Below are 13448 nucleotides of genomic sequence, written 5' to 3'. Positions count from 1 at the left end.
GCAAGACTCTTGGTCTACTTACCCTGTTGGAACACTCTGCTTTAGTACCTCACCACGCTTGTTAACATTTTAGCAACAGGAACTCAAATATTCGTGGCCCAGATGAGGGTTGGTTGTCTGTCCTAGGACAACTACGATTTGCCACCATCATAGTGGTAGGAGAAAAAACAAGAACCCCTCCCTTTATCCCTGGAAGAGGCTTTGTATGAAACCAGTACACAATACACAATTCTCATTAGCATCCACTTCAGGGCAGTGTGGGATGGCTGCCTTTCATAGCACCTTGTCCCCGCACCCAACCAGCATGTCCAACCGGTCTGTCTGCTTTCCTCACCCCTTGCCCAAGAAAGGACAAGGACTTCGGAGGAGTGCTTTCATTAGCATTTTCAATAGTAGGTGCAGACTTGAAAGGTGGAGAGGTTATCCCCAGGATGCCCCAGGCTTGGGGCTAATTCTTTCATATATGTGTGAGGCTCTGTTCTTGGCTGTGTTTGCTCTTGCCACAAGTTGTAGGCTTTGTGCCTCTCACTCAGTCAAAAACTTGTCTTTGTGTTGCTGGCTGGGGACACGCTGAGGGCAGAAGTCTGAGCGGAGGAGACGGGAAAAGTAGATGAGGATCATGATGTCCAGCATGAGCAGGATACCCAGCAGAAAAGTGCCCAGAGTCCTCTGGCCCAAATAACGCAAGAAGTAGTGCGTGAGGTAGGCCTGAGGGGCCAGGCGGAAGAGAAAGTACATGACCAAATTGACATATTTGTTGACCCGGTAGAGGAGAAGGTGCTGGGCATTGTTGATCTTCATCATCATGCGGAAGGTGAGGAATATGTTGCTGACCTCCACCAGCAATGTTAGGACTCCCCCACCGACAAAACTGCTCCAAAAGATGCCTGAAAAGAAGGCACCCATGGCCTAGAAGACACGGGTGAGAATGTGTTAGGGAACCCAGATACCATCAGTTTGTTGAGATACTAGAGAATGTGTTAGGGAACCCAGATACCATCAGTTTGTTGAGATACTAGGTAAGGCCAGGGATTGCTGGCCTAAAATAGCCAAAAGCACAAAACAGTGCCAACCCTCTGTCCCAGCAATGGGATGTAGGACACAGGTTAGAAATGGGGTTAAGAAAAAGATGGGTCTTTACCTCCCAGGTTCAGACAGACAAGGCTGAGACTAGATTGCTAGCACCAGGCCTACACCATATCCCCTGCGTCTCATTTACCATGACGTGGTGAACCAGGTATTCCCAAGAAGCTCGGGCTTGATGACTAATCACGATGTCCACCGTGTCGTGGATGAAATACCCTAGCAGAGAGAGAGAAAAAGGTCATGAAAAGACCTGAACAAGCTTTTCCCCGTCCCCCACCTACTTAATGCTTTCTGGGCAAGACCTACCTGCGGAGAAGCAAACTAGCAGGTAGCCAGAAAGCGACCATGCCGTCTCAATCTCCACCAGCAACTCCGGGGTCTGCCATATACTGGGAGCGAAGAAAGCAGGCTCTCAACATCTCGGCATCCCTAAGGACCCTCTAATCCCCCATTACCCTTCCCAGTCCCCAGGGATCTGAGCTCGCGCTATTGGCTGACCGGGCAGTGAGGAGAGAGGCCTGGCTGAAACCCAGGTGTCTCCCGTTTCCCAGATGGGATTTTTTTTCCCCTCCCCCTGGGTCCTCTGCCGCTCCTAGTTGGAGAGTTTTCCAAACAGGGAAATCAGGTAAGACTGCATGGCTTCGGCCTGCCCGAGAGGGATGCGGAGGGTAACGCGGGATCCCTAGCCACCCACCTTCAAAACCCCAGTCCTTTACTCACCACAGCAGCGCCCAGATTCCAGACACGATGGAATGGGCGAAGGAGACGAGCAGGTTGTGCCAGCGCCAGGTGCGCAGGGGGTCGGCGCGCACGTGCGCCGGCAGCGGCAGGCAGCAGAGCGCTCTCCGGAGCCCCCGGAAGGTCAGCGTGGCGCTCAGGAGCAGGGGCAGGGCGGGGTGAAGCAGTGGGGGCATGCTGGCCCTCCCTGCCGTCTGTCTGCCCTCGAGGCGGCCTCCTCGGACTGCTCCCGGAATGGGGCTCCCTCTCGGGCCAGTCCACCCCGGCCGCCTCGCTGCCGGCCGCCAGCCTCGCACAGATTTCGTGGAGCCCTCTAGGCCCCTGCGCTCCTCCCGTGCCCTCCCCGCGGGCCTCTGTCTCCGCCCCCTATCGCCCCCGCCCCGCCCCGCTCCGCCCCGGCCGCTTGCTCCCGCCCCTCCGGTTCCTAGGCTGCACCGAGGGCTTGAGCGCCGTTTCGCGGGGTCTCCCGGCCCCGCCTGGCTCCCGCGGACTTCGGGCGAAAAGGAGCTCTACTGGGGGCGCCGCCACCCCCGCGGCACCCCTCTCTGGCGCCTCCCGACTACCGATGGAGCCCCGCCTCCCTCGCTTGGCCTCATTAACCCGCGTCCCTACTTTCCCCGGGGCTACCGGCTCCCCCTCCTGGGCGGGCACTGAGAGTACACTCTCTCCTCCCTCAACTCCAATCTTGGCAGAGCGGGGCGGGGCCCGTCACACACCCGGGTCCTTTAAGCCCTGGTCCTGCAGATGGATCCGAGCCTCACTTCGACAATGATCTCCGCCCATACCCTGTTCTTCCACTGGATCTCTAGCTTCTTCAGGCCAGTTTTTCTGCGTGTATGGCGCCCCGCATCAACTCCGTGCCTGGAAAGGGTCGACTAATCTATCACCACCCCTCTTCCCAGCTCGCTTTTGGGCTCCCGGGGCCGTGCGGCTGTCACAGTCCTCCCTCAGACAGTCCCAGCTCTCTTCTCCTGGCTCCTTGGAGACTGGGACGAGGAAAGACCGCGGATTTGCCGGGGCTGCTGGGGTGACCCTTACTCTTCAGGCCAGCGGCCCGAGGCAGTTGCAGCTCGCGGTCACTAGGTGTCAGCCTATCCCCACCTTGGGGCGGGATCCCCTCCCGCCTCCAGTGGAACGAAGAGCTAATGCCAGAACTGCTGAGAACCTGGGGCTGGGGGTGGCGGTAAGGGAGTGGAAGGGTGTAGCTGGAGGGGAGGGGGGAGCTCGGGAAAAGCTGCTGCGAGAGGGAGGGAAAGCTAGAAGCCTTAGGGGACCAAGAGGTTTGGGTGTTTGCTCTGCCTCCCCTGATAGCTCCATGGTTACATATTAACCCCTGTGGGGCTCCTGGGTCAACCACGGCCCGATTGGTTTCTAGGTGAGAGCACGAGTGTCCCGGGTTGAGCGGCTTTTCCCCTCTGTGCTCCCCTTTAGTCACAGGGCAGCTTTGTTTATCAGCCAAGAGCAGCCTGAGGCAGCGACCGAGGGCCCCTCATGGGGACCCTCAAGTGGTCCTTCCACTTGGGTAGGTTTGAGTACCCTTTTGAGGGGTGGAGCTGGACAGAACATAAACACTCCTTTCTTCACATTCCTCATTCACTCAGAAATAGGGACGCTATCCCTTAGCTAATAATCATCCTCTCGCTCTTTGAGCTTTCATGGAGCTCACACAGAGGAGGCGGCACAGGGAGACAACAGGAATTGAACTCACTCCTGTTCAAGACAGTCGTACTGACCAGCCCCCTACGTTTAGGCAGAAGCTTTGAACCCACATCGGCCAAACAGCTCCCTTTCCTCCTCTCTCTGATGTTTTCAGATAGTGGTCCACTTCCCTTTCATCCCCCTCTCAAGGAGATTCTCCCTATAGTTGAGCGTTGAAGGCAGATTACCTGAGGCAAAGCCGTGTGTGTGCAGGGGGGAGTTGGAAGTGCTGACGAGCGCGGTGCTCACAAGTCCGGACGGCCTGGAGACCGTGTCTCCTCCACCCTAGGTGAATCAATTTGCACAGCTTGGGGTTTCCCCGGTCCCTCCCTAGGCAAACACGAAACTCAGCTAACCTTGCACCCTGCCCCACAGACCGAGAGTGCTGACGCTCTCGGTACAGTTTTGGTAGTTCATCATTTGCGTGCCAATGAGAATCTGCTCTCCCCTTGCGAAATAGCGTCACTAATGGGCAAAGAGGTGCTGCGCTGAGAGGTCGGTCCTGGCTTTCCACCCTCACACGGTTGTGCAGGGCACCCCTCCGCTCTAAGGAAGCTTTTTGAGGGCCGGATGCCGAGATGTGTGTGGGAAGTGGCTGGTACCGTACCGCTAACCGCGCCAAGAAACGGCATAACACTCCATTCCTCGGACCCTGAAAAAGTAACTGTGGGTGGGGGCTGGTAAGACCCATTAAACAGCACAAAACAGATACAGGGCTGAACCAACTCCAATCTCACTTGCTCCGCCCCCAATTATCTGGCAACGTAGGGGGCGTGGCCCTAGGGTGGGCGGGTCCGCGCACGCGCCGCGTCTGGGTGTAGGTGTTCCGGAAATGTGACTGAGAAATGAGATGGAGAAGTACGAGCGGATCCGAGTGGTGGGGAGAGGTGCTTTCGGGTGAGCCAGGGCTCTGGGGAAGGAAACTGGTCGGGGAGAGGGAAAGTAAGTCCCAACTCTGTCCGCGAATTCTCTGCCCGGTTAGCCCCGCCCCGAGGCGTGAGCGCACACTTGGAAAGCCCCGCCCAGACTTCCGGTCTCAGTCCCTGCTGGGAGACTCCGCCTCTAAGGAGGTCACGCCCCCTACAAGCCTGTGCGCCCCCGCAGAGTTCTGTTCTTTGATGCCTGATTCATTCATTCTACGAATACTGAGCGCCAACTCTACCGGTCTGGCTCTTGGCGCCAAGTATACTGTCAAGACCAAAATAGGCGTGGCCTTTTCTCTCTCGAAGCCTACAGACTGTAGGGAAATAATACAATAAACAAGATATTAAAGCAGTTACTAACAAGCTGCGAGCATAGTATACACCAGGGAGTACTTATTTGGGATGGTCAAGGAAATTTTCCCTGAGAGGTGAGGTTTAAAGCCAAGACTTAAGGAATGAAGACCAGTAATTCGAAGGTGAAGGCAGAGCTTTTCAAACAGAGGAAACCGTCTATGGGAAGGACCTCATGTGAGAAAGAATTCAGAGTATTCAAGGAACCCAGAAAAAGACTGAAGTTGGAATGTAGTGGGCAAGGGAAAGAATGGTATAAAATGGGATTGTCACAGAGGTCAGGGACCAGATTATGGCCTTATGGGCGGAGATAAAGGGGTTGAATTTATTTGAAGTGTAAAGGGAAGAGGTTTAAGCAGAATGGTCTTGATGTGATTTGCATTTTTAAAATGTCACTCGGGCTGCTGTATGGAACTTAGATTTGAGGATGACAAAAGTGAAGGTACCATTTTAAAGACTCGTGCAGTATTTTAGGCAGGAAATAATGACTTGGCCAAGGGTTGTAGCAGAAATCAGAGAGAGAAATGGATGAGTTCACAATATTTTGGAGGTAGAAACAGGATTTGTTGATGTGTTTGTTTGAAATGGAGGAAAGATTTTGGCATGATTTTCAGGGTGTCTGACTTTGTGGTGGTGTCATTTACTGAGATGGAAGAGACTGAGAAAGGAAAGGTTTTGGGGGCAGGAATCAAAAGTTCTATTTTGATTTTTTTGTTAAAATTAAGGATGCACGCAAGCCATTTAGGTAGAGATGCAAGGCAGGTAGTTGGATTTGTTAGTCTGGGGCTCAGAGGAGAGATATATCAAATATAAATTTGATACTTAGATGATCATTCATTCATATCATCCATTCATTCAGCAGATACTTATTGAGTTCCTGTGTGCTAAATATTGGGCTATGCTCTGGGGATATGGTTGCGAAGGAGAACAAGAATCCTGCTTTTTATGGATACTAACCAGAGTTGGAAGAAAATAATAGTGTAAATGGCTTCTACTCATTGAGCATTTTTGATGTGCCAAACGCTGTGCTAAGTGCCTTACATGCATTTTCTCAGCAACCCAGGGAAGTTGATTCTGTTTTTCAGATGATAACATCATATAATGCAAGAGTAGATAAGTAGTAAGAGGAGGAGCCAGGATTTGAACCCAGGCAGTTAACTCCAGGGTGTGTGTGGAACGTACTAACGTGTGTGTGAAGACTAACTTCACTGTGTCTTTGGTGAAACTGAATCTCAAATAAGTTAAATGACTTGCCTAAGGTCTCACACAGAGTTTGTGGTCAATTCTCCCTGTTCCTAAACTCAGTGTTCTGTGCATTTAGTTAGATGATCTCTTAGTCTGGGTTTCCTTTCCCCTCTCTTAAGTACTATCCAGTGACCAGATCTGCCCTGCCTGATGTGTGGCTGGAGGCTCAGCTGGTACCCACCCCTGTACTCTGTGTCCCCAGGATTGTGCACCTGTGCCTGCGCAAGGCTGACCAGAAGCTGGTGATCATCAAGCAGATCCCAGTGGAGCAGATGACCAAGGAAGAGCGGCAGGCAGCCCAAAATGAGTGCCAGGTCCTCAAGCTACTCAATCACCCCAACGTCATTGAGTACTATGAGAACTTCCTGGAGGACAAGGCCCTCATGATTGCCATGGAATACGCACCAGGTGGGCCAGCCTTCTTGCATCGTCCTGGCTCCAAGGGCCTCTCACCTCTGGGACAGGCAGACACAGATCAGCCGGCTTCCCTCCTCAGAATGAGTTTGATGGAGGGTCAGAGGTATAGAGTTCTCATCCCAGTTGTGTGAGGCTAGCAGGCCCTTGCCCTTTCTGGGCTTAGTTTCATAAAAGGAGAGTCCCAGGTATGGGGAGGCCTGGATCTGAAGTGGTTCCTTGTGGCTGCAGGTGGCACCCTGGCTGAGTTCATCCAAAAACGCTGTAACTCCCTGCTGGAGGAGGAGACCATCCTGCACTTCTTTGTGCAGATCCTGCTCGCGCTCCATCACGTGCACACCCATCTCATCCTGCACCGGGACCTTAAGACTCAAAACATCCTTCTTGACAAACACCGCATGGTTGTCAAGATCGGGGACTTCGGCATCTCCAAGATCCTTAGCAGCAAGAGCAAGGCCTACACGGTGCCTGGGCATGGAGGGGAACTCAAGGGTGCTGGAGGTTTTGATGGCCAAGGCCCACTCTGTGTCCCAACTCTCTCCCCACCATAAGACCTTGGCCCCTTAGGCCCTGGCTGGCTGCAGGAAGAAGCACTTGGGCCTGCTTTGGGAAGAAGCTGTCTCCCAGTGGGCCTTGAACAGAGCCTTCCCTCCCCCACCCTCAGGCTATAATAATATCCTCTTCCGCCCTGCAGGTGGTGGGCACTCCGTGCTACATCTCCCCTGAACTGTGTGAGGGCAAGCCTTACAACCAGAAGAGTGACATCTGGGCCCTGGGCTGTGTCCTCTATGAACTGGCCAGTCTCAAGAGGGCTTTTGAAGCTGCGGTGAGTTAGCACCCCCATGGGGACAACTAGGACATCTCTGTCCCTCCTCAGGAAGTCCTCGGCTCCAGCCACCTCTTATTTCTTCTCTTTTGGCTGAGTTATGTTTCCCTCATCAGACCGGTAGGTCAGCCCAGGGCAGGGCTGTGACTTCCCTCTGGCTATGGGTTCCTGAGGGAGGGCTTGGGCCTTTCCACTAAACTGAGGACTCCTGAAAGCAGAGCTCTTCCCATCAGATTAGGGACCCTCCTAAGGGCAAGGCTTGAGTTCTCCCAACAACCTAGGGTTCCTGAGGACATAACTGAAGCTAAGCTCCCCTACCAGGAGTTCTTGAGAGCAGAGTTCAGCAACTGTATCACTGGGAGTCCCCTCTTCAGACTGAACGCTCTGAGTGCAGGTCAATGACCACCCCATTAGACCTGGGGCAGGGAGGCGCTGCCACCCAAGAGCATGACTCCGGCTGTGGCCAACCTCACACTTGATGCTTTCACAGAACCTGCCAGCGCTGGTGCTGAAGATCATGAGTGGCACCTTTGCACCTATCTCTGACCGGTACAGCCCTGAGCTGCGCCAGCTCGTCCTCAGTCTGCTCAGCCTGGAGCCCTCACAGCGGCCACCACTCAGCCACATCATGGCACAGCCACTCTGCATCCGCGCCCTCCTCAACCTCCACACCGACCTGGGGAGCATCCGCATGAGGAGGCCTGTGCAGGGAGGGAGGGGGACTCTGGGCCCAGGGGAGCACCCAATGGGAGCACAATGAGCCTGGGGCAGAGGGAGCTCGGGGCAAGTCCTCCATTCCTGCGTGTGGGAGTGCCAGGAATGGGCCAGGTCTTGAACCTCCACCCCCACCCCCGACCCACAGGGCAGAGAAGTCCCTGGTCCCAGGGCCACCCATGGCCCCCGGCAGCACAGGGAGCAGGACCACAGGCGCCCGCTGCAGGGGTAAGTCGGAGCCCCCCGGCCGGTGCCCACGGCCACCAAGCCATTCCCACTAGTTTAACAGGCCTGATGCACTGTCCCCGCAGGTATACCCCGGGGACCCGCACGGCCGGCCATTCCGCCACCGCTGTCGGCGGTCTACGCGTGGGGCGGTGGGCTCAGCGCCCCGCTGCGGCTGCCGATGCTCAACACAGAGGTGGTCCAGGTGGCAGCTGGGCGCACGCAGAAGGCGGGCGTCACGCGCTCGGGGCGCCTTATCCTCTGGGAGGTGAGCAGGCTGGGGTGGCCCTGGACGGCAAGGGGGGCCCAGGCAAGCAGGGGCCAAGCAGGGGCGGCCGGGGCGCCGCCCACGCCCTCCTGGCCTCCGACAGGCCCCGCCCCTAGGCGCCGGAGGGGGCGCGCTCCTGCCCGGGGCCGTGGAGCAGCCGCAGCCCCAGTTCGTCTCCCGTTTCCTGGAGGGCCAGTCGGGCGTGACTATCAAACATGTGGCCTGCGGGGACCTCTTCACAGCCTGCCTGACCGGTGAGTCCTTCAGGGGACTATGGGAAGGCACCCCCAGAGCACCTTCCCTCATTGCTTTGTCATTTGCAATCTGCACACTCAATTAATACTGCTCTCTGCTCTTTATCTGGCACCAGGTTCTTTACTCACGAACTCCCCTTTACCCTCACAAGGGCCTGGCCGAGTAGTTACAGTATACTGTACTCATTTGAGGGAGGCTCAGAGAGAGAGAGACAGAGAGAGAGAGAGAGGGAGAGGGATCTGGAAAGCTCAGATCTTAAAAGCTCAAAGAGGAGAGGGGCGCCTCTGTGGCTCAGTTGGTTAAGCGCCCGGCTGTTGATCTGGGCTCAGGTCTTGATCTTACAACTGGGGAGATGGAGCCTTGCATCAGGGCAACAGACCTTGCTGCTGCGCTCAGAGCACAGAGCCTGCTTGGGAGTCTCTCTCCCTGTCTCTCTGCCCCTCCCCAGCTCGCACTCTCTTTCTCTCAAAAATAAACTTCAAAAAAAAAAAAAAAAGTAAATAAAGCTCAGAGACTGTCACTGTCCCAACTCACACATCTGAGAAGAGACACCTCTGCCTATCCTTTTCTACCTCCTGTCCCATTCTTCCAGCTTTTTCTTGCTCCTCCAACCCATGGACTGGCTTATCTGGAAAACCAGCCCAACCTCTCTCTCCCTTCTCGTTCCTCACCACCCCCCACTCTCCAGACCGAGGTATCATCATGACCTTTGGCAGTGGCAGTAACGGGTGCCTAGGCCATGGCAGCCTCAATGACATCAGCCAGGTGGGTGTTGCACATACCTTGGAGAAGAGGAAGTGGGGAGATGGCATGGAGCCCACATTTGAGAGCTGACACCCAGGTTGGGGGCAGGGGATCCCCAGCAGCTAGGTCCCTTTAGCTCCCAGGCTGCACCTGTCCCAGGCAGTACCAGGGGAAGTACCGAAAGGCCAGCCTTCCCCAGTGGTTGCAGTGGGGGTGGGAGGGCAGTTAAAGAGACAGCCGTGTCTTGTGAGAATTCGCCGCTTCCAACTTCATCCTTACATGGGATGCTGAGGCCAGGCAGCTAGTCTAGGCCCCTTGCCCAGTCTCTCTCACTTCCCCTCCCTCTCTAGCCCACCATTGTGGAGGCGCTGCTGGGCTATGAGATGGTGCAGGTGGCCTGTGGGGCCTCTCACGTGCTGGCCCTGTCCACAGAGCGAGAACTATTTGCGTGGGGCCGCGGAGATGGTGGTAAGCTCTCCACCCCATTCTAGCCTCTTGGCTGCATCTCACAGTACCCTGGCCATGATTTGTTCCCTTCATACCCACCTTCTACCCCATGACTCGTTCTCCGTCTTTTCTCTTCAATTCCACTCATTTATTGACTTATGAAACTTTACTGCACATCTGTGAGCCCCCTGGGCTGGGTGCAGAGACAAGTTGAATAAGAGTCACTTCCTTCAGGGGCTTATGTTGTAACGGGGGAGATTTCTTTCATCAGTCAATACTTCTGGTGGCCCTCTCTGGGTCAAACATCCCTCTGGGCTTTGAAACTAGAGAAGACCTACATGGGGTTTCTGTCCTCCTGGCGGACTCATTCTAATGGAAGGGATGACATCTCCCTATGACAAAGGACAGACAGGGGCGCCTGGGTGGCTCAGTCGGTTAAGCGTCCGACTTCAGCTCAGGTCACGATCTCACGTTCCGTGAGTTCGAGCCCCGCGTCGGGCTCTGGGCTGATGGCTCAGAGCCTGGAGCCTGTTTCCGATTCTGTGTCTCCCTCTCTCCCGGTCCCTCCCCCATTCATGCTCTGTCTCAAAAATAAATAAACGTTAAAAAAAAAGGACAGACAGCGTGAGGGCTCCTCCCAAGGTCCAGAGATGTGAGAACCCAAGGAATGGCATGGGAGTTTCCTGGAGGAGACAGAGGTGGCATCTGAACGGGGTCTTGAGGAGGAGTAGGATTGTGACCACAGAGGGGCCAAGGATGGGCATTTCAGGCTGAGGGCACAGCCTTCACTCACGCTGTTACCTCTTCTCTGTGACTCCTCATCCTGGCATCACCGACCCTAAAACTCAAACAAGCCCCATCCTGGTTTCTTATTGTAGGCCGGCTAGGACTGGGCACCAGGGAGTCCCACAGCTGTCCCCAGCAGGTATCCATACCCCCAGGACAGGAAGCCCAGCGGGTTGTATGTGGCATTGACTCCTCCATGATCCTCACCGTGCCTGGCCGAGCCCTGGCTTGTGGGAGTAACAGGTAAATAGGTACACCGGGATGACTAGCCTGTCCCCTTCCCCTCCCTGGCTGCTAAGGCAACATGACATGTCGTTGCCACCAACCAAGGGGCAGAACTAGGGGGCGCTGAGAGTGCTGCTGGGTTCAACCCAGGGTGGGATCTGTGCCCTGGTGACCGGCTCTTGCCCAGATTGCTGGGAGCAGGAGAGACTATACGAAGTGTCAGCTGCACTTGGGTTTTGCCTGTACCTTCAGGTTCAACAAACTGGGCCTGGATCACTGCTCCCTGGGGGAGGAGCCTGCCCCCGACCAACAGGTAGAGGAGGCCCTGAGCTTCACACCACTAGGTTCCGCACCCCTGGACCAGGAGCCCCTGCTGAGTGTGGACCTGGGCACTGCTCATTCAGCTGCCGTCACTGGTGAGTAGGACCTGGGCATGGGAGGCCACGGGTGGACTCTCCTGGCCTCCTTGGAATCTCACTTGAGGCATCCCTTTCCTTCCTTCCCTTTTTCCTCCCCTACAGCCTCTGGTGACTGCTACACTTTTGGCAGCAATCAGCATGGGCAGTTGGGCACCAATGCCCGCCGGGTCAGCCGGGCACCTTGTCAAGTCCGAGGCCTGCAGAACATCAAGACAGCGATGGTGGCCTGTGGGGATGCCTTCACTGTAGCCATTGGGGCAGGTGATTAGTGGGCACTGTGGGGGCGGGTAGGGTGTGGGCAGTCCGTGGTTATCACGTTCAGGGTTGCTGAACATCGTGATGGGGCCCGTGCAGCAATCCGGAAGGAGAGCTGCTCGCTGAGCCGTGTCCTCCTCCTACTTCCCTGCTTGGGATTCTGTTTGGCAGAAGGCGAAGTGTACTCTTGGGGCAAAGGGGCCCGAGGTCGACTGGGAAGAAGGGATGAGGATGCTGGACTCCCTCGGCCAGTGCAGCTGGATGAGACGCACCCTTACACAGTGACTTCTGTGTCCTGTTGCCATGGAAACACTCTGCTGGCCGTTCGCCGTGAGTTGTTCTAACTTTTCCCACTTCATCTACACCAGGGTGAATCCAGCTGGGCCCGGCTCCTGCGCCCATCCCCAGTGGTCACAGCCCAAATCACTAAAAGCCCCCAGATAAATGAAAGCAGAAGTTGCCGGGGAAAACAGCTTCCTACCTGGGGAGGGCAAGGGCGTTTGCGTCTCGGGCCTTGTTGAAGGGCTGCTCCGGTGCTTCCCAGGGCCCAAAGGCCTTCTTTCTCCTCCTACCCCCAGTCCAGTTTAGTTTGAACCTCTGTTTCTGGCCTATCAGGGTCCAGAGTCCAGGGCCATGTGTGGGAGTGGGAGCGGAGGTGGGTATCCCTTGCTGAGGCACTGCCCTCTGGGTCGCTGCAAGTTTCCATACCTTCCAGCGGTTACGGATGAGCCAATCCCACCCTGAGGCACCTAGATACACCTCTGGACCTGGACCACCCTGCTGTTGCTTCTCCTCTGAACATTCTTGAAATGTGCGGATGCCTGCAGCAAGACTGTCCCCACCAGCCCCTGGCTGGTCACTAACCCGGTAGAAGAACTAGTGAGGCGCCCACTCTCCTTTGGCCCTGGATATGAAAACCTCAACCCACCCTGTTCCCCCAACAACTCTCTTTTCTCTCCCCACCCCTCTTCTCTTAAGTTGGTGTCCCCAGGGACCAGGCTGACTAGACCTGGAAACCAGACAACCAGACCTAAGTTTGGGAAGCAGGGTGGTCTCCCGACTCTTGGCAGAAAAAAGCTGGAGGTGGCTGTGGCTCCATCCAGATCATGCCCTTTCCCCCAGCCCAGTTAGAAAATAAATCGCTGGTGCCCCCTGCGAGAGCAGCTCTACTTTGGAGCAGGGCAAGCCCAGTCCTGCCTGGACTGGCCATTCTGGCAGCCTAGCTTCTTCTTTGCCTGCCCTGCAGGGAGTCTTGCCACCTACCCCCGACTCGGTAACCTGAGGCACGGATTAGCACAACTTCTGAGCTCTTTCCTCCCCTGTCGACTGGAAATGCATCTGCCAAGGGTACCAAAGTGTCTACTGCGGAGCTAATCCTTGCTGAAGGTTGCCTCTCACCCCACACCCCAGCCTTTCCCCCAAAGCAGGTTGGGAGAAAGGGTTGCTGGCTGGGCCAGACCAGTTTTCCAGATGACTGGGAAATAGCGCCAATAAAAACATCAGCTGCCTGCCTAGAATGTGGTCTCTTCAGGGTTGGGGGTGGCGACACCCCAGGGCTGGGCAGGGCCGCGGTCGGGCCTGGGGAGGAATGTAGGCGCAGCCTGAGGCTGGGGCCGAGGTTCCTCTGGCCTAGCGCCCAGCACGGCTTCCCCGCGCCAGCCGAGCTCCCCAGATCTGGTTGCCAAGCTTCGGCTGCCTAGCACCTGCAAGCTGGAGTCCCGGGCCCCTAGGCGACACGTGGCCCCCGAGACCGAGCTATACACTCGGGAGAAGGAACCATTGTGGCGCGGCCCAGTGTGGCCGCCAGGGCCCTCCGCCCCATCCAGTTT

The 13448-nt window shown here is 56.0% G+C and overlaps 2 protein-coding genes across 13 annotated transcripts; one reads left to right on the top strand and one right to left on the bottom strand.

The window, feature by feature from the left end:
- Positions 1-66: 66 nt before the first annotated feature.
- On the bottom strand, positions 67-12341 carry TLCD1 (TLC domain containing 1). 6 transcript variants are annotated; one of them, XM_053212863.1, is made up of 6 exons: positions 12101-12341; positions 4685-4759; positions 1807-3807; positions 1393-1475; positions 1220-1302; positions 67-909 (listed from the first exon to the last, which is right to left on the bottom strand). In XM_053212863.1, exons 3-6 carry the CDS (start codon positions 1998-2000, stop codon positions 526-528), a joined length of 744 nt encoding a protein of 247 aa, XP_053068838.1. In that variant the 5' UTR covers positions 2001-3807; positions 4685-4759; positions 12101-12341; the 3' UTR covers positions 67-525. The 6 variants fall into 6 exon arrangements, with proteins under 6 accessions (XP_053068838.1, XP_053068837.1, XP_053068839.1 ...); XM_053212862.1 differs by lacking the exon at positions 12101-12341 and adding an exon at positions 3900-3987 and having other exon boundaries at positions 4130-4725; XM_053212864.1 differs by lacking the exon at positions 12101-12341 and having other exon boundaries at positions 1807-2810; positions 3711-3807; positions 4130-4725.
- NEK8 (NIMA related kinase 8) lies at positions 4278-13131 on the top strand. Of its 7 annotated transcripts, none has more exons than XM_027034525.2 (15): positions 4278-4419; positions 6244-6449; positions 6687-6919; positions 7150-7281; positions 7772-7980; positions 8144-8223; positions 8307-8488; positions 8592-8742; positions 9432-9508; positions 9838-9955; positions 10813-10963; positions 11198-11361; positions 11467-11625; positions 11791-11949; positions 12866-13131. In XM_027034525.2, the coding sequence occupies exons 1-15, from the start codon at positions 4373-4375 to the stop codon at positions 12991-12993; spliced, it is 2196 nt and encodes a 731-aa protein (XP_026890326.1). In that variant the 5' UTR covers positions 4278-4372; the 3' UTR covers positions 12994-13131. The 7 variants fall into 7 exon arrangements, with proteins under 7 accessions (XP_026890326.1, XP_026890325.1, XP_026890322.1 ...); XM_027034524.2 differs by having other exon boundaries at positions 9336-9508; positions 10876-10963; XM_027034521.2 differs by having other exon boundaries at positions 9336-9508.
- Positions 13132-13448: the final 317 nt, after the last annotated feature.

This window comes from Acinonyx jubatus, chromosome E1 (genome assembly GCF_027475565.1).
Source record: "Acinonyx jubatus isolate Ajub_Pintada_27869175 chromosome E1, VMU_Ajub_asm_v1.0, whole genome shotgun sequence".
Lineage (NCBI taxonomy): Eukaryota > Metazoa > Chordata > Mammalia > Carnivora > Felidae > Acinonyx > Acinonyx jubatus.
This window is presented reverse-complemented; position numbering and strand designations above follow the sequence as displayed.